The sequence below is a fragment of the Athene noctua genome, chromosome 17, assembly GCF_965140245.1.
Source record: "Athene noctua chromosome 17, bAthNoc1.hap1.1, whole genome shotgun sequence".
Lineage (NCBI taxonomy): Eukaryota > Metazoa > Chordata > Aves > Strigiformes > Strigidae > Athene > Athene noctua.
Window position 1 is genome coordinate 9425169 of NC_134053.1, and position 20268 is coordinate 9445436.

The window sequence follows — 20268 nt, forward strand, 5'->3', positions numbered from 1 at the left end:
CAGCCACAAAGTGACTCCACGCTCACTCGACGGCAGCAGCAGCCTGACTGCAGCGCCCCGGCCAAGGCCTTCCCGGCTGGTTCACCCACTCCTCGTCAGTGCCGCAGCTCTCCCTCCGTCAGGCCTTGTCCCTCCCACGTCCTGGTGTTCGTGTCTGGCTCTACAAAGCAGCGACACGTTTCAAGCCCGGCCTGGCCAGGCCTCCCGGTGAAGGCAAGGGCCTCCGGGTTACGAAGCGGACGGGCGCGAAGCCCCTCGCCGCCGTAGAACCCGCAGAGCCCGGCGGCTGCGGCTGCCTTCCGCCGCCCTGGGGTGCCGCTGCCGGCAACGCGGGCCTCCCTTACCGGCCAGATGCCCCGCGGCTACTCGTGGGCCGCCGAGGGCCCCCGGGCTGCCGGGCCGGACCGGCGCCGTGAGGGACCGAGAGCCCGCTGGGACCCGACAGCGCATGCGCGCCAACCCGCTTCCCCCGTGACGTCACGAGCGGTCCGCAGGCATCGCGCTGGCGCTCGGCGCTCCTCTGAGTTCGCCTGGCGCGCGGGAAGCAGCCTGGGGTACAGCGGCGATCGCCGAGTCATCGCTGTCACGCTTCCTCTCCCCCCACAGCCCTCCCCCAGGCGGAGCGGCGCTCGGTGAGAGACAGCGGGGAGGAGCGGGGTGGGGGCACCCGCCCTGACCCCCCGCCGCCACGGGGGGGGTCCCGGCTCGGCCGCGGGGGAGGCGCGAGCAGCGCCCGGAGGCGGCGGCGCCGTCAGGACGCGGCTGTCACCGGCGCGGCGGGGGGCGAGGAGCGCGGGGCGTGCGCCTGCGCGGGGGCGTCGCCACGGCAACGGCGGAGCGGCGGGGCGCGCGCCGGCGGGACCGTTACCCCCCCGCCCGCCTCGCGCCTCCTCACGGGCGGCAACGACCGGCAGCGACCGGCGCCGCCCTGCGCGGGCTCGTCCCGGGGCCCCCAGCCGGCTCCCGGGGCTGGGAGGGGCGCGAAGACGCCCGGGGCGGGACGAATTCTCGAGGGAGCTGAGCGTCCGTGGCTGGCGTGAGGCCTCTGCCAGAGGAAAGTAGTGTTTGATGAGAGTCCGCGGCTGCTGCGGGGCGGTTAAGCTGCTCTGGAGCCGTTTGCCTGGAGAGTGGCTGTGCAAGGTCTCTTTGGCAGCTGTAGCGCTAGTGCCTTGTGCTTTGCCTTCAGAATACACCCGATCAAGTATTTAATATCGGTGAGCCATAAATACCAAACCTAGTTGTAATGGAGCTTACAATTCTAATGTATTGAATTTTACAACTCTTCCATAATAATCCCAGTGCTTTGCTTTTATGACCAACAGAAATGAGTGTTTTTAAGGTATTTAAAAAGTAAGCAATAGCGAACAAGCTTACGAAAACACTGCTTGAGCAGGGCAAGGTGAGGCGGGGAGCTGCATTTACTGAATATTGAACCCAGTTCTGTCCATGGAGTGCACAGCCCCAGCTGGGTCAGTGCTTGCTCTCTGCCTTCCCCCCCCATCGGTAGAATTGTAATGGCAGTCCTCAAAAAGGCTGGTTGATGAGTCATTTCTAAGCACTTTCTTCAGTTGAAGGCACTTACAAAAGTAAACGTAGTATTGTTAATAATATACATAGTAATATGAAAAAGTGATGCTGTATTTATCAACTGGATGAAGCTCTGGTCAACCTGGTCTGGCCTCATAGCTGACCCTGCTTTTAGCTGTAGATCAGACTGCAGACCTCCTGAGGTCCCTTTCATCCGGAGCGATTCTGTGACGGTTTAATTAATACACCGTAATTTCATAATGCCAACTTCAGATATAGCCTTCAGAAATCCAGAAAATTAGCCTCATTTGAACAGAAAGACTCGAATCCCTAGGTCTTTACTTTGATTACTATCAGAAAGTGAAGGAAATTTTGCCTTAATGGATTTTTCACAGATCGATTTATTGAAGGGGAAAGGAAAAGATCAACGCCGCTCGTTTGTCTCCCCCCGGTACATAACCTGGGTGTGCGGCTCCTCATTCACGGAGGGGCAGCACCGACGTTTTCAGTTTTTGGGTAGCGGGGTTTAGTTGCTTTTGCTCCCTCTACTGTCAGTCTGACTCGGAGTCATTGCACAGTTAGCAAGTGTGAGAGACGTAGTCTATTTTACAGGTACTTTCCGCATGGTCGTTTTGTTTGCTGTGTAGCAATTAATGGACCTGGCTGGCATTCTGAATGTAATCTTGCAGTGTTTGGATGACATCTCCGTATATCCGACAGTTGGATTCTTCTACTATATGTTTTTCTTCTCAGTAGTACTGGTTATTTGAAATGAAGAAAATGTCTTGTACAGACCCTGTATATGCCACTTTACAGTAGAAAGTAATCTAATGTTCAGATTCAGTAGCTTCATTTTTAAATGAACAAGGTAAAAAACAGGCGTGGTGTGTACAATGGTAAAAATAGAGGACGTGAGAAATCTGTAACTTTTTCTCTGGGAGTCGTTTTGAAGAGCACTTCTCCATGCTTTTTAGCACAGACTCTTTGTGACCTGTCATTCTTTCAAAGCTCCTTCCACCAACCTCCAATTTTAGTAGCATTTCTGTCAGGCTTTTAGAGGGGTGTCTCTGACTGGGAAGTGTCTCATTAATAGTTTCTCCTGTCTGCATAGGTTACATGGAGTATAGACATTTTATTTATTTTTAACTAAATCACATTTTAAAGAAACTACTGGAGTAACTTCTTGTTTTTTAATGAGTCTTATTAACATTTTTATTGATTTACAGGTAAACTAGTTTTTTCTTGTTGTAAAAATATCCTGTGATCAGAAAATCCAACTGTTTGTTCTGGCTTGGATGCATCATTATCAGTTATAAAGATTCTGCAGATGGAAATTATGTTGGTGCATGCACTGGAATAAATGCCAGTTTCTAATATCAGATAGTCTTGTTTTGGTTAACCGGTGTTGAGACTTATCTTTAAGCATTAGAATATTAGAATCATAACATATTAGCAAGCAAATCCGTTGACTAAGTATGTTGTGCCCTTTCTGACCTTGTTGACCATTGTAGAATACTGTGAGTTTCTTCTTGCAAAGAAGCACTGAACTACTGCCCCACCTGTGTTCTTACATTCCAAAAAGACAATTTTTTTTACTTTCACATAGCAAGTCAGGCTATATTATGTTTTGTGTTTGCATACCTTTTAATTTGAGTAGCATTTCTCTGCAAGCTCAGCCATAACAATGTACTATTTCACTGGAACAGTAAGAACTGTAAACCAGTTGTCTCTAATTAGCTAATATAGGAGATTTGACACTGAAGATTCTGGTTTTCCAGAATTATATTGTATAAAGCACTGTCTTCATTGGTGAGAAGTTTACTATGACTACTCTTCTGTTATAAATTCTTTTGTTGTAGCTATGTTGGATTATAGATGTATTTTGGTGAATTTTCTGGGATTGTGAAGACAAACTTAGTAATGATTAAAAAAAAAAAAAAAGGTTGATCTTTCTTTTTTGGACACTTCTTCTGAGTTGTAATGCTGATACATTACTTTTGTAGAAACTTGAAACCTCAGCACAGTATTACATGTTTGTGTGTATGTCTTTATAAAGGAAAAAGGTAAGTTTAGTAGTGGTAATAGTGTTTTGATCCCAAAAATATCTGTGCGGATAGATTTATACTTTTTTGGTAAGAGTACCATTTGACTGCACTAGAATATACTTGGTAGTAGAAATGAAGGGTTTCAAATTAGCAATAACTTGAAAACTACTTCAGCTACTGGGGTTTTTTTCCAAATTATTGGTCTCTGTGGAGCAGTAAAAGTGATCACAAAGCAATGAGAAAGAAATACATCTACAAAAAACCTGCACAATTTCTGCCCAAGCAAGCCAGCTTCCTTCTCAGCTCTGTGCTGGTACAGTTGTATGTTAAAAAGTGGAAATTTTTTGCTGTTCATAAGCAATAAAAATAATTTCACAATTGTAGTGAATGTATTTTCTATGGTACGTTTTAATTATATGCAGCTAATGATGGCATAGCTCGTAATTTCAAAAATTGTTTCAGTGGCATTTATGACTTGGTGTAAACACTCATATGTCATAGGATTATTTGAAAGAACTGGAACTTTGAGAGATGTCAGGTTTGCCGTGTTGAGAAAAGTGACTCATTAAACAATAGGTGCTAGTTATCAAGAGTAGATTATAGAGCATGTTTAGGCTACAAATATTAGAGTCAACAGATTTACTTAAAAAAAGAGGTATTACTGGATGCCATTTTAAAAGGCATGTATTAGCCTTGAAAGTTTCCAGACCACTAAACTGGCAAATCCAGGCTGTGTCATGATTCAGAAGCATTTAAAATATGAATCAGTCTCTTCTGCATCTCAAAAGTGAAAGTTATAGGGGAAAGCACCTTTTCTATAAATGGATTTACCAGCATAGGCCTTTAGAATTGTAGTATCATGCTGTAAGCAAATTAGGAGTCTTAGGAGCAAAAAATCTTTTAGTCAGCAGATTTTCTCTTTCATGATTTATTTTTAAAGGTCAGAAGGTGACCGTTACAGTCAAAAAATAATAATTTGTACAGGAAAACCTTCCCTGATGAGATGCAACCCTCTCCTAAACCTCTGAGTATGCAGACTAAGTTTTCCAGAGCTGCTGGGTGACTGTTGGGCATAAGGTAGAGCAAGAACTGTTTAAAAAGAAATACAGACTAATGTTTAGTTTGCCGCCTTCCCCCCCCCCCCCAGTTATTCCATAGTTTTCCAGTAGAAGCTAAATTTCTTTCACTTAGGGGAGGGAAGGATTCTGCTTTAAAACATACCAGATAGGAATCTTAGGATAGACTTTTTGCACTCAGACAGCTGGAGCAGCTGTAGATTCCCCACTGAAATGAAAATGCTACAATTCAAGATTTAGAAAGGTAAAAAGTGTGACCAGAGCATTAAATAGAAGGGCCATATGATACCAAAATTAAGCTCTGTGTTTATTATAAAGAAAATCCTAGTTGTAGAAGGGAAAAAAAATGAACTTGTTCCACCACTTTCTTTTTTCCTCAGGAGAAAACACAGAATATATCCTAGGTAATAAATCTGTTTTATGGCTCACATGAGAAAGGGTGGAGAAACTCCCATTATTTTCTTCCCAGAAATTGAAATACACATGAGCTAACATGGGAGACACTGGGATTTTCATCCAACAAATGCACAGCTGGCTTCTGCTTTTATTATTTTTCTAAGCCTAATAATTTTTCATTTGATTAGCTGGTGGCTGACAAAACTATCACTTGCTCAGTGTTTTGTATATTTAGTAGAGTAGGTGTGATGCGAAAAAGATACTGTAATATGTACCCAGAAGCATAGCTCAACTTGTTCAGTTGATGAGAAATTTCTACTTGACTCTCCTTATATTGCAAGTTTCTATCATCAGGATATGAGTTTGGATATCAAGAAGGTAACTTCTTGAGAACTAGAAACAGAATTGTGTAAGCATTTGAGGATTTATTTTTTTAAAATTTACATTGTATAATTGCATGATGCTCTACACATATAAATAAATTGTTAGGAATCAGTTGGCAGTCTACAGAGCCAATTTTGCCATAAGAAAGTGGTGAGACTGAGGACAAAAAGTCCTAGTTAGTGTTAGGAGGTGGGAGAGGTAGAGCTGCAAACAAGATATATCAAGGCTTTGAAGTGTACACAGGGTACACAAGGTAGTTCACCCTGTGGAGAAGACCTGTGGACACACAGTTAATGTGAAAAAAAAAAAAAATCAAAACCCAACCCACAAACCCACCCAAAACAATGAGACAAAGGGATAAAGGGAGCGCAGACATAAATGAAGGAGAATAGGAGCCATCTAGGAATGAGGTTGCTCAGAGCCATGTCTGTGCAGACCTCTGTAAAGCTGTGGATTCTCAATTTGAAATCATGAGGGAGAATGGCCTATCACAAAACTTCTTGTGTCTTCTGCAGAATAAAGAAAATGTATTCAAGAACCCATTGTCCTGATCAGTTTTGCATTGACCATTAATACCGGGGACAAAGCAGATTGGTTTCTTCTGTATTGGCTTTCCTGGTGTTCTACGCTATGCCAAAGCTTGCTCTGTTGTCCTGGGCAAAGCAATGCTAACACCTTTGCTAAGTAAGCAGCAGAGGAAGAAGAATGCAGTTTTATCCCAGACTGGTAGGTCTGTGTTGTCCAAGTGTTTAGTCTGTTTCTAACTGTTATTTTCAAAAATTCCAAAGCAACTTGATGTGTTCTGGGGGCAGAGGAGAATGTGGGCTCTCTGCTTCTACTTGAATATTGTGTGATGTCTTCTCTGATTTTAATTTGTAGTCATTTAATATGTAGTCATTAAAACCATGTAAAAAATTTTAAGTGAATTGACCTTGAAGCTAACAGGTTCATTACCAAGCCAAACCTCTACCTAATTCGAGGTCAGTTTTATGTCCATTTATATGGCGGCTGGCTGGGGAAGGAATGATTTTCTGAAGAATAGTGGAATCTATGTACTGTGTATCTACGTTCTAACCTAGCTCCATTGCACTCACGGAATAGTTGTTGACAAGTTCAAGCTCTTTAACTAGAAGGTTATGACTTTGCTAAACCTATTGCCATGAGCCAATATAAGGTCAAAAATGACCTTAATGGAAAAATATGAGACTACTGAAGTGACAATAAATCATCATGGGAACTCTTTTTTTTGTTGCATCTCTCTTAGAGACTTTATGTCTGCTAGGGATCAGAATACTTGGTGTATGGGACTGTTGCTGGGGACATGGAGGTGTGTGAGTCTGTATCAGTGATGGCCGGTACCCACTGGGTGTTGCCCAGTGCAAAGGCTCATGTAGCAGTCTCTCCAGAGGAGGTATATTCAGTGCAGCCAACTTGACTGTCTGCCTCCTTTTTCTTCAATCTGCCTTGTTAGAATCTGGCCTGGCAGTATTTAGCTGTTTGCTCTAATAAATTTTCTCTTCTGTATGGGCCTGTTTGAGCTTCTGAAGCTGTAATTGCACCTGCGTTAGACCCTTTGATTCTTTTGTCCTCTGACACATGAGACGATGCCATGTTGGTTCCCAGCTGGGCAAACATGTTACTGTGTGTCTGGAAGGGATGCCTTCCTGATGTGCAGCTGGGGATGCTGCTGGTTAGTAGATGCCCTTGGAGCTGAAGTGCCTTGCTGCGGTGGCACACACTTCTGCAGCATAGCACCGTGGCCTTTCTTTTGCATTCTGATTCCTTGTTCCAGGTGCAGAGGGCTTTCCACCCAACTTGCAGTACGTTGCAAACAGGGAGAGAGCCCATAGTGCTGTACCCCATAAGCAGGTGACACAGAGTCTTAACTGCAGAAGGGTCTCTAGCCTGGTGCTGTTACACAGCATTTATGCTCTTTGCATGAGATTTGCCAGGTCTGCTCTTGATAACAGTTTGACCTTATCAAACAAGGCTCTCAAATTTGAGAGTAATTTGGAACATGTGAAACATTCAGAACTTTTTTAATTGTTACTTTTTTCTAGTTGTGTGTTTAGCCCCCCCACCTTTCACTTCAACAATTGAGGGTGTTGGTTACTTCCTCCTGTGTTTGTGTAAGAAAAGCTTTTTATAGTCCGTTTTTCCAGTTGGCGTATGTACTTCCTCCATTGCAGTTTAACACATCGTTCTTCCCACTCCCTCCCAACCACTGAAGCTAATGGAAGACCTTCGGGGTTTTTTTATTTATAATAAAAATGGAGCTGTGGGGCTGGGGATGGTCATTATTTTTGGTTCAAAATGTGTTCTTTGACAAGTTGTGTTTTGTTCTTGGTAAAGGAGACACATATAAGGAAGCAAAGAATAATCTGCTGTATTTAGTTTACTGGACATTTAGTTTGAACTGGACATTTCCAGGTCAGTTTTTGTTTAGCTGAAAATCTACCTAGAAAAACAAAAGTTTGTCAGAAACATTTTGTAAGTGGGCTGCATTCTATTTTTTAATAAAAAAAAATCTTAATATAATTCCAAATGTGAAGAATATTTCAGTGTCATCCATCCCAATTTCTGCAAGGATCACAGCTGAGGTAAAGGCAGTCTAGGAGCTCCACATCCACCCATTATTTTGCCCTGTATGGATGAGTCTGGCACACTGACAGCACTTGAGCCTTGCAAATTTGGAATTGTGCTAGAGGTCTTTCCTTTAAGCAACACCAAGAAGGAAAGAAGGTGGCATGGCCACTTCCCCTTCATTGGCTGACAGAGGTATCCCTGTGCAGGACAGCATGCTCTGCATCCTGCTTAAGGACAGTACAGCATCTGCTTTGCCATGGCTTCACTCCTGCTAGCTGGATGTTTTTATCACCATTTGTCCAGGACTGTTATTTAGACCCAAAATAGAATTAATAATATTAAATACTGCAGTCTTCTTTTCCTCTCTATGACAGATAGATTATTGATAAAATCTGCTGGGAATATCCTTTATTTCCTATGTTTTGGATATTTCCCAATAAAGGTTATGTTTTGGAACTAATTTTCCAATTAAAATAGGTTTTTTTAATATAATCTTGCAAGGTTTTCCAACTATGAACATAGCCCAGGTCCTTCAGTGGAGAGGCATGTGCAGACATGGCCACTCCGGACTGAACTGTCTCACTGCTTCAGATCTTTAATATTTTTAGTCTCTATATAAGCCTTCGTTTTTCCCAAGTGCCTAGTTTTAAGGTGACATGGTAACTCTAAACCAGTCAGGGCAGGAGTTTCCTCTTCTCTTTTCCCATACACTAGCTCTGGTGTAACCTTGCAACAAAAAAAATGGATCTGAGGGACTGGCTTAATTGTGACACTGAGCGCAAGAATCCTCACACCTTAAATCTCTTATCTCACCATGGGATGTCTGAGGTCCTGACAGGTCATTTTTTAGCTCCTTTTGTATTCTGTGATTACTCTGTGAAAATAACATTTTAAAGGCACTTGCTTATTTTATTGCTACACTGCTAAATAATTGAAATCAGAACTTAGCATTTAATTATAGTGATTTTATATCATAAATATTGTATAGTGCCTGACGATGTAATTGGGTATTTTTATAACAACTCCCTATTTTTTAAAATAAGGGGAAAATATCTGAAATTTGTGCCTTCATGGTTGTGCCCATTAAATGTGGTTATCATTATCTGGTGACGACATGTGTTCTTCCTAACTAGGATTCTCTTCTCTTTCATGCTGATACTATCTCCATGCTAGATTATTCCTGTCCCTTAGCAGCACCCCAGGGCAGGAGTGGGAAGTAAATGTGTCCCATATGGCCGCTTTAGACAGCAGTTTTGCGATGTGGGGAGATGGGAAGGGAGAGACAGTGGGGTGCAGAGACAATGGGGTCTTCGTGCCTGATCCTTCTCTCACTGTCATGTAAGTAGGGCAAGCAGAGGGGGAGCGGGGCCATGGCTTTTTGTGCTACCAAGCCAGTTAAGAGTTGATGTGGGAGTACATTGCATTCAGGACAGGGTGAAATTATTTGTTCTCCCGTGTGAGAGGAAGGGAGCCAGGGAGGAACTGTGACTCTGAGTCACCCGTTCTTCCTGGAGCGCCTCCTGGGGTGGTGCCGCTACATGCAGCCCAATACAAGACTGAGCCTGAAGGCTTGAACTAGCTGATTGCAAATATTTTACAGAAGTCTTATTTTCTGGTAATTATTTTAATATGATTCAGTGTTTTCTCTTTCGTCTGATCTTGTTGATGAGCCTTCATGCCTGATCCTTCCCCTGCTGTCGTGGGAGCCAGGCAAGCATTCCCATACCATCCATACCATTCCTGCTGGGTTTCACCTCTCGCTTTCAGCAGCTGCAAGTAGGTGCATTCTGAAGCATTGTTGCTGTTTAATACAGCAGACCAAGAGTATGTCCTTGCAGAAAAATGGCTGATCCTGGACCTGGTCTTGTGAAGCCTTTGAAACTATTAAGCTGATTCAGATAGTGGGAGTGGAACTATTTGCAGTATTGGGGTCCGGGTACTGTTTGCCAATTCACATTCCTAATAATTCCCGAAATCAGAGGTCCTGTGGAAACCTGGAACTTTGCTTCTGAGGCAAGAGGTGTGTATAAATGAGTCCAAAGCACCCAGTCTTCCAACAGATATATGAAGAATGGCTAGGATTTAGGTTCCAGTTGGTCACCAACAGTATTTACTAGAGACCAATAATAATAGTGAACAGACTCATTCCATTTCCAAACTCTCTAGGGTTTTAAAAATACAGCAGAACCAGCAAAATACCTAAAGCCCAGCCACTGAAATCCAGCCAAGTTTTGTAAAGATTACAATGGTAGCTTCAATTAAATATAAACTGTGCACTTAAAATGTACAATTTATTTAAATGGAGTTATTTTGCCAAACCATAAATGTACCAATAACTAAACCAAGAAATAACAGATTAAGAAATCTAAGTTTATAAGGTTTAGAAAAAACCTTTTAGATATTTTTTATGCTTTTGTTTAATCATGTGATTCGTATTTAATCCCAGTTAGACCTAATTCATACATGCATATCTTTATAGCAGGCTGTACACTTCTCATAAGCAATTGACTGGTCTGTGTTATCACATTTGTTTAACACAGGTGGAGGGAGAGAGGTGTAGAGTACAACTTACTTGCATAATCTTTTGCATATAGTAGAAAAAAATCTGTCTCACATTATACCGACAAGAAATACATGGGTGCTCATAATTCATATTATCCCATAAAATTTAGAAGAACATTCAGAGACTGCAAATGAAGGTAATTTATGTATAAAACCTCATCCACGAAGAATTTATTGCCATAGTAGGTATAATATACTTTGGCACAGACTTCTTCCCTGAAACTAGTACTTGCACATTTGAGAACAGAACAAACCAAAGACCTTGCAGGTTAAACTATAGTCTGGTTTTATACAAAACACATTATTATGAAGACTTTTGTGTTTGAGAGAGCTAAAACCAGTTGCTGTTTTTATGTTAATGTTCCATGGCTGTTGCAGATGTGTTTGAACATCTTCACTGTGTGAGTAGTCTCTTTAAAATCAGTGTTAGTTTAGTGGTGCTACCTTTGTGTAATTATTAATGTATGTAAGTATTTTGAACCTTAGTGAGAACTGAGAAAACTGCAGAAGTATATTTATATAAAACATTCTAATGTGTAGCATCTAAAAATGAGTATCTGCCTTGCAGAGGTAGTTTGCTAGCAATGTCATGAAATCAGGATCTCATTTCCTCCTGCAAGGACTGCACCGGGAACATGGGGCATCATCTTCCTCTCTGCACTTGAGCAAAACTGCCAGATAAAGGCCATGGCATCCATCTGTCTTGTTGCCGTTTTGAGACAGAGGCATTTCTGGGTGACCACAGGGCGATGTGGCTCCTGTGTCCCAGTAGATTCTTGCTGATAGACTTGGGCATGTGGTGGCAGAAGTGAGGCCAAAGCAGGGCTGTTGCTACATTGCAGCGATGTTGTGCACAGTCTTGGGGAGATTTCAGCACTGTCTCCTCCACGCTTGGGTGGCTCATGCAGCTGGAACAAAGATATGTTTCCTTTTGTTCCTCCTGCTGGGGTCTGATTTCTTTTTTCTTTTGAGATTATATTGTGCACATGTGCTTTTATAATTGTTGCCTCCTTTCGACCCAAACGCTTTTACTTCCATGAAAGTTAATGACATGAAATGAAAATCAAGGGAAAAAAGCATCCTGTTGCCGCTCCAACATTTCTGCGTAGTACAAAGTAACCTTAAAATAGGGAAGGATCTGGTTTACTGTAAAATATGCCACTTAAATGCACATAACTGGAAATGGAGAGAAACAGCTGCTAGCATAATGTACTAGAGGGATTTTGGTCCAAGTCAGCAAGAGAAGCTACAGGGTTTATTGTTATAAAAATGAACCAAAACTCTCAAGGACTGATGTAGAACAGATAGGACCTTTAAAATTCTTCCCCGAAAGCTACACAGTGGTGTAGGGAAGCAGTCTGCTAGGCTTGGATGGACAGAGAACATTATCAGTTCCTCTGGGATTTTAACTAGGAATTCCAGGAAGTCTAGGTGTTTCAGGAAGTGCTATTAAAATATTATGGTATTTCTTCCGGATGTAGATCCTTGGACAGTACACTTAGCCTTTTCTCTGTTGGCTTGCCCTGAGCAGAAAATCTAAACTATCGACAGCAAAGTTAACTTCCTTTGCTAGGTGTATTAGCTGGAATTATATCTGTTGCAGAAAGAAATAACTTCTCTCTTGAAAGTGACATGTGATTTTTGAGGTCAGTGAAGATTTATCTCATCAAGGATGTCATTTTGATACTAAGGAAAACCTCACTGGGCTCACATCTGAAGTACTATCTTCAGTTCTCTGCTTTTCCAGATGGATTTAGTGGAGTTAGAGATGGTGCAGAAAATGTCAACTGAAACAATTGGGGGAAATGGAACAACTGTCATAGGAGGAGAGATTGAACAAGCTAGTACTCTCTAGTTTAGAGAAAGACAGATATTTATCACTGAGATTTACAAAATCATGCAAGTGATGAAAAAGCCGAATGTGAAACTGTTGCCCTTCAAATCCTGCAATGTAAGAACTAGAGGGCACTCAGTGAAACCAGTAGGAGATCAGGTTTAAAATAAATAAAAGTAAATACTCCTTCATTTTCTGAAACTTCAGGTAGTGAATTTTTTGCCACAGGAGGTAGTGAAGGCAGTGGTATCATAGGTTCAAAGGGGATTACACAATTTCATAGACAGTAGGACTACAATGAACAGTGAAATTACATGTCCTGAAACATCATTAATATGGCAATTGTGCGTGGAGGAGTATGGGGGTGAATGGACTGCAAAAGCAGTCAGGCTTCTGTCTTTTCCCTAAAAAGCATCTCTAAATAGCGTGACACTGTTGGAAACGGGATACTAGGCTAGATGGACCGTTTGTCTGACACTGCAGGGCATTTTTTTCTGCAGTACTAGAACCATATGATGTTTTCCTGTGAAAGGTTCTTATTGTTAGTACACTGAATTATCATAAGGATAATCAAGAAAAAACTGGTAGTGAGTGTGTTAATACTACATTGTTGATACCTGAAATATTAATGTATTTTAAAGTCTGATCCATTGATAGTCAAATGCCTGCCTGTTACTGTGCATGTTACTAACATGGCATTTATTTGGAAAATGTACAACCTGGAAAATGAATTTTAAGTTTGTGTGTCTATTTTTCTTGGCACTGAGTTTTAGTTATCTCTGAAGTGAAAAGCCATCCAGGTGCAGTGAAGCTGTATGGTGCCATGAGTACTCTAGCAGGAAGGTATGCAGGACAAGTATGCAGGAAGCTGAATCAGAGTAGTTTCTTCATGCTCCAGTACTGTGTGTCTTTGTGCTAGTTCCAAGTAGGCCAAGTGAAGAGAATGAGACAGAAGAGGGACTTTGGGCCAACCACATTCACAAATCAGGGGCCCAGAACTCGGGACGTGGTGCCTGTTCCAGGCACTGAATTTAGTGTCACCATGGAGCTGCAGTAACATCCCTGCAGGTTGGGGCATTCTCCCTGTGTACCCTGTTCAGTGCCTGCCCAATTCCTGGCTTGTCAGTCAATCCCTAAATATTTAGGCTACTGCTTCTTATATAGTAGCTAGCTGTTTTATTATTTACATCTCCTTTTAAAAATTTATTTATTTCTGTTATCGATGTAGCATTTAGAGGAGACCTGCAAGGAGGGGAGAAAAAAAATAACTAATTTACTTTAATATAGGACACAGAAAATTTCTTTAATTTTTTGTTGTTGTTGTTAAAAAAATTGTCTTCTGTATGTCTTATTTTTTGAAACATTAAGCATATCAACAAAAACATTCTCTGTTTTAATTAGAGGATGTAGTCTTTGTTCATGTGGAGATTTTTGAATATTTGTGTAGCTCCTCTGCTCTGGGCGCAAGCTTTTAGTCGAGATACTTACAGAAGCCATAAACTGTACAGGTGCCGCTCAGGTTGGCTCCTTGTGTCTGAGGAAACTGGTAGTGCTCTGCTGTCGATGAGAAATCCAGTGTAAACAAATCCTCACTAGTGGTCTCAGATGTGCTATTGGGAAACATTTGGCTTTTAATCAAAAGACATGGAGTGTTTGATTCTTAAGAGTATCTTTTTTTTCCTTTTTTCAGTTAAATAAACGTTAACACAAATGAAGAGCTTAAAACTGTCTGACTAAAGCCTTAGCTAATTGAGCTTTGGTTCTTTGAGAGTTTCGATGTCATCAACCTTTTTGTTTTCCAGTTTTCTGGGGAAGTACTTCAGCTATAGGGCAAAAATAAATCTTCACAGTTAAATACATTTATGCACATTTTTAGTTACTATTTACTTCTTTCAAATTTATCTTGATTGAAAAACAGTTTCAGATGTATTTGTTTTCTTAACAAAGAATTGACCTTCATCTTTATAGACAGTTTCACTATTTTTCCTATCAGCATTTAGTTCAAAGGAGCACTTCTAAGTATGCAGGCAAAAACCAGTTCTATTGTGTAAAATAGAGATGTGTGTTTTATATCACGGGAGTTTAGAGAACAATGCAAAGGTCAATTGTGTTGCTTGCTCTCCTGTCACATGATGTGGGTGTGTATATGAATGCATCCCTGGAATTCCACTGTGGGATCTGCATCTTTGAAGCTGATGCTAAAATTACTGCCGAGGCTCTTCCAAAGGCGGATACTGATAGAAGATTCAATGAAATCGAAGGTCGCCAGTCTGGTAGGCGTTGAAAGATACCTGGCTATGATACTATTTCTGATTTAATAATGCGAATGGGAGGCTAGCCCTTTGTAATAATTAGGACTAATTACTGAAGAGGTGTTGACAGATGGGCTAAGAGGAAACAAACTGCCTTTATCCAGTGGCTTAGAGTCAGATTACTAGTCTTGTGTTATCTGTTTCTCAGAAAGTAGAAGCTTCAATCATTCACTAAGTCTTCAAAGGGGAAAGGGATCCTAACAATATACAGGATTTGGGATGAAGCTATGAAATACGTCTTTGACTCAAAATGGCTAAATTAATCTCCTTTCCGTAAATTATCATACTTTTAAAGTTTGAGTTACAGATGGAGAATCTGATTGTAGTACTGAAAAATACTTGAAATCAATAATGATGACTGTCCTGTCATTATTTGTTGTCGCCATTCTTGCTCATGGATTAGTCTGAACTCAGTTACTTGCTGTTAATTATATTAATATGAATTCTTTGATTCTCTTATTCCATGCTTTCTAGCTACCTGAAATGGAGACAAGGGAAAATAGTTAGTACCCTCACATTCAGTGTTTGTTTTATGCTGATGTTATATCTGCTTAAAAAGCAGAAAATACACCTGCCAGACTTACAGTTATTTACTTTTTTATGAGACAAGATCATACATATTTTAAGAAGAAACCAAATGACAATATAATTGCATTTACTGTGACTTTACTCATTGATGTAGGATTTCCTTAAAAAGTATTTCTTCTCTCCTTTTGGATGTAGCATCCACTCAGTACATCTGCATGAAGTAAGTAGATAGGATTGACCAATATGAATGGAGTTAACAAAGACATTCAGGGGTTAATGCTTTGTCAGTAGAATGAGCACTCAGTGTGACTTACTTTAGACACATGATTTAAAAGTCTAGCAACCCTTCATCTTCTCAAATGACTGCTTTTAAGTGCATTGCTTCCCACTCTCCACCATATATATGTCCTGTTTTTCTGAGAAGCATGAGATAAATACAGTTGCATTCAATAGCGTTTATAAGAAGACATAGCTTTCAATTATTTATTTACTTTTAACAAAAGAGGCCTTTTAATTAGTGTTTAAATATTTATAAGAGTTTTATTGTGCTGTAAAATCGGTTATACTTTGATCTAGATTTTCTGGTTTGAGATAATAGGGTTGGTAAAAGTTTTCCTAATGAATTTGGTCAGAACATGACATAATCTGATTATCTGATGAGAGATTGACACTTCAGTTCCTGCCAGCATAAAAGTGCGGTACAATAGGGGGCTGTTCAGCACACATTCAAAGGGTGGGAGTTCAAGTTCAGGTACTGCAGAATGGTTCAAAGTTTCGAACTAAGGCGGTGAAACAGTTTTGCATTTTTCACTCCACTTTTGGTCAGGAGTAGTTTATCATGGATGAGAGGAATGAAGCTTGAAGTTACATGTGTAAACTATGTAACTCTATGCTGTGACTTTGGTTTTGTTTCTCTCCATTTGCTGAATATCAGTTAGTGTTACTCCTTAAACCAGAGAGAAACTAGCTGATCAGAACATTGCAGGTCTTGGAAACAGTCAGTACTAGAAACTGGGGATTAATATCATCGGTATTCAACCACTGTTAAATGCAGGACCAGCTTTTTATTAATACCCCTCACATTTTAATAATTTAACTGTTTAACATATGTTTACTCATGTCAGAGCCTTGGAGATGAGTGTGTTTAACTAATGCATCCTGCTTATGCAAAATGGATGTAGACTTATGGGATCAAACTGGCATGAAAGAACAATTGTGGGTTTGTATCTGAAGTATAAACTTAGCCTAAACTGTTAAAATAAACCTTTAAAATTATTATTATTATTATTTGATATTCAGGTAACATTTATCTTGTAAATGTCATTCCTGTTTGCACTGGAATTATAGTGATCCTTATTAGGTTTCTTGGACTAATTTGCTCTCCAGTAACTTGTCTTATCCAAATCTTATTCTGTGCTGGATGAGAATCCTAATAGACAAATGACACATACTATTAGTAATTAAGCTTGAATTTTGGGAGATATTTCATAGCATAAAAATACTTTATAATCTGTAACTTTGACTCATATTTAAAAGTGATCTACATAACACCAAGTCTTCCTTTTTTTAAAATACTAAAGGGGTTCTTGGAGAAAGTAAAATGTATGTGCCAAATGGTATGGTCTTTACTGAAACGCAGTTGCTTCTGACCTTGAGAGTTCATCTGAATAATGATTTAAAGTTTTAGCCTAATAAATTGATACAGATTAAAGTACTGACCACATTGCTTTGTTTCTTAAAATGCTATGTGGCATGTGAATCTCAGTGGCAGTGGGAAGGGGCTGTCTGTTGCCTGGAGTTGGTGGGTGGAATCCTAACCCAGTTCTAGGGACCATGCCACCTTGGGAGGTCACTTACTGTCCCTGCCTCAGATTCTCCATCTACAAAGAATGTCCCATAATAATGCTGGTCCTGGAAACGTGCTGTAGTTGACACAGAAGCAGAAACCTTCTGAAGAGAAAATGCTTTATGAAATACTGGCATAATGAATGAATCCTGCAAACCCTTCCCCGTTTGAGCAGTCTCACCAATATCAGCTAGCAGTTTGGACGGGTGTAGATCAGATCCGAAGTTTGGAATTTGAAACATGAGCTGGACACAAATAGGAATTACCTTTGGTTATTTAATATTCCTTCTATGTTTATGTAAATTTATCCCACTTGCTATTTGCAATTTTAAAGTATATTTTTTAACTATTATGAAACAAATAGTGAGAATATAAACATGGGGGCTAGGAAACAGGTATAATATCCTAATATAAATGTATCTCCCACTATGGCAATGCTGGTAAAGTACTTAGCCTTTCAATTAAGTGCAGAATCTTTTTATTCTCTTTTAACAAATATGTATTTTGTGAACATATTTTGCTGTTTTGTTGGTTTTTGTTTTTTTTTTTTAATTCTAAGAAATGTAAACTGCATGTTTAAAGTAAAAGGAAATATTTCGGAAAGTAGTGACAGAGCTCAACTTGCAGTGCATTTTAATTTAATTGCCTGCCTCTGCAAGGCATCTCACTCTTGGTAAGGCATATACAATAGGGGGTTATTTCATAAGAAGAAGAAAGCTTACAGCCAGCAATGTGAGCAGAAGTTTTAAAAGTATGTGAAAAGTAGATTGCTTCATTGTGTCTTCGTAAGAGTCATTGCTCAGTATCTCCTATCAAATGCGCAAGAACTCTGAATTTCAGGGACGTTCATATTCAAAGAAACTTGAGGACTTCTGACTGTAAATGACGACAGTCATTTTTACTTCAAGTATGGCCAAAGCAAAATAAAATACAACACTACTAATTCTGTGTGTAATAAAATATTTGTATATATTTATCAGAGTTTAATCCAAATATAGTATTTATAGAGTAAGAAAAGAATTTATATGCTTTTGTTGTAGTTGAATCTAAGGTAACTTGATGCAAAACTAAAATGCAGTGTCTTGTAAAACTTACTGAGATACTGAAATTAATGTAATTTTTTAAGATAAGTATGAAAATGGGTTTTTGTCTCTTTCTCCCTTATTGCTGACTGTATCAGGCCAGATCCTAAGCAGAGCTCAATGTCAATGGGAACACCTCTGGACATGGTCCTGTGCATCAGGAATCAATTGATAAGTCATTGTGTGATGTATTTTAGAAGTATATTTTCCTATAGGTTATAATTTTATGATGTAATATCATGTTACATATACAGTTCCTTAATACTGAAAACTCTAAGTTATATTTCACACTTTGAAGAGAAAAGTATAGAAGACAAAATGTCATCCAATTTGTACCATGTTTTCATGTTCCTGTGCCCTGTGGGAGGAAAAGAAAAGTAATAGAACAGACAAATAAATAAACGTGGTGTTGAAACTGGCATGACAGTTTCTGCTCTTGCACAATGGAACTGCAATCAATTTATTGTCTTCATTGGTCAAATGCCAGAATAACAGCATAATATTATACAAGAGCAGATTAATTAAAGTGTAATTAGAATGGAATAAATTAAATAATCATAAAAGTTTGTCATGGGAAAAATATGTGTTTAGAATTAATTAGTTTTCAAATAAAGTGATATTTTAATTGCTCAGAGTTACAGAATCCTTAATTGCAGACATATAATTCTGGCCCAAAAAACTTCAGTTGCTGTAACAACTTGATATATTTCTTCTCTGTCAATTCTTTTTAATAGTTTGTTACTAAACAAGATTATTGCAGGAAATGTCTGCTAAAATGTCTGGAAGATGTTTAATTAAGCCCATGCTATCTGAGGACATTATTAGCTCTTGGAACCAAAAGATTTGTAGCTGATGCTGCACTGTGCAGCACCCCTAATTAAGGAGGGTGGGCAGACAGAGCCCCGTGGCTGACAGATTGCTATGCATGGCTGAACTAGGGGCTACTCAAAACAATCTTTTGATGGTCCTTGGCTTATCAATTTTCTGCTAGATTACAATGATTTATCAAGTGTACAAACTTAAATGCATTTTAGGGCTGATGGTATGGTATAGAGAGACAGTTGTATAAATGCTTCTTTTCACTTATATTGTGCATTTCATATTCTTCAGGTTTTCAAAGAGTTAGGGGTTTTTGTCATGGTTGGTTTTTCTTCATTAATTTTATGGAGGGTGTGTTGCAGGGCTGAACTACTATGGGGTTTTATGCCTGCTTGCTTTCTCCAAACAAGGCTGCCTGTAGTTACATCGTTGCACTCTACCAAACAATTAATGGTTTCAGAAAGTAAAGCGGATGGGTGTCTTTTCTCTCATCTGCAAAATGAACCTGTTTATGGAACACTGGAATTTCATCTGTTTCAGCTGTATTTCATGCTCTGTTTTAGACTCCCTTATTAAAAGCTAGTGCAATGTGAGGCAGGGTTTCTTGTGTTTTCAGACCCCATATTTTGGCATAAATGTATCTATGATATTTGGCTGTCTCCAAAATGTTTACTTCAGTAAGATTTGCAATGCCCAAAATGTTTAGCCATGTTAAAAAAGGTCAACCAGCTGATAGCTGAAGGCGAATATGTCAGAATGAAAGACTGAAAAAAAATTATCAGTCCGACACAGTGGGAGTATTAGAATGATTAATGTTTATGTTAATTTATGGCTTTTACATATTGATTAATAGCTTTTTGTTTCAGTGAACAAAATGTGTAAGTGGCAATGAGATCCATATGCTAACTCTGTGTCTTTCAAATAATTACAGTCATTCTTAGTTTTGTTCCCATGCTGAATCTATGTTTTCATATAGAAAATTATTATTGTACAGTGACTTTTTTAAAATTGCAGATGGAAGTATTTGAAGGTGAACCTCAAGACACAGGCCTGGGTTTCAGTATTCCAGAAGGTTACACACTGACATTTATATACTTTTTTTTCTTCAAACTTCATTACTTAAAGTCGTAATATACTGTGGTTTAGCCTCATTCAGTTACGGGATGCTTAGAGACAAAAAAAGGTGCTAACACTGTGAGGAGCCATTATCTGAGTGGAAATTATTAAAAATGTGTTGCAGTGCATGATGGTTATTAGTAATTTTCTTTTCT

The 20268-nt window shown here is 39.8% G+C and overlaps 1 protein-coding gene across 2 annotated transcripts in view; it reads left to right on the plus strand.

Moving 5' to 3' along the window:
• Positions 1–988: 988 nt before the first annotated feature.
• The window catches only part of GNB1L (G protein subunit beta 1 like), a 43093-nt gene continuing 23813 nt past the window's right edge, over positions 989–20268 (plus strand). Inside the window, exon 1 of one of the 2 annotated variants that reach the window (XM_074921206.1) lies at positions 989–1214. Coding sequence is in view for 1 of the 2 variants with exons in the window: in XM_074921205.1 (XP_074777306.1) it covers positions 14561–14683 (123 nt within the window). In the remaining variant the exon portion in view is untranslated. Of the gene's footprint in view, positions 1215–14560; positions 14684–20268 lie in introns of those variants that run through there. The other variant, XM_074921205.1, reaches the window with a different exon arrangement.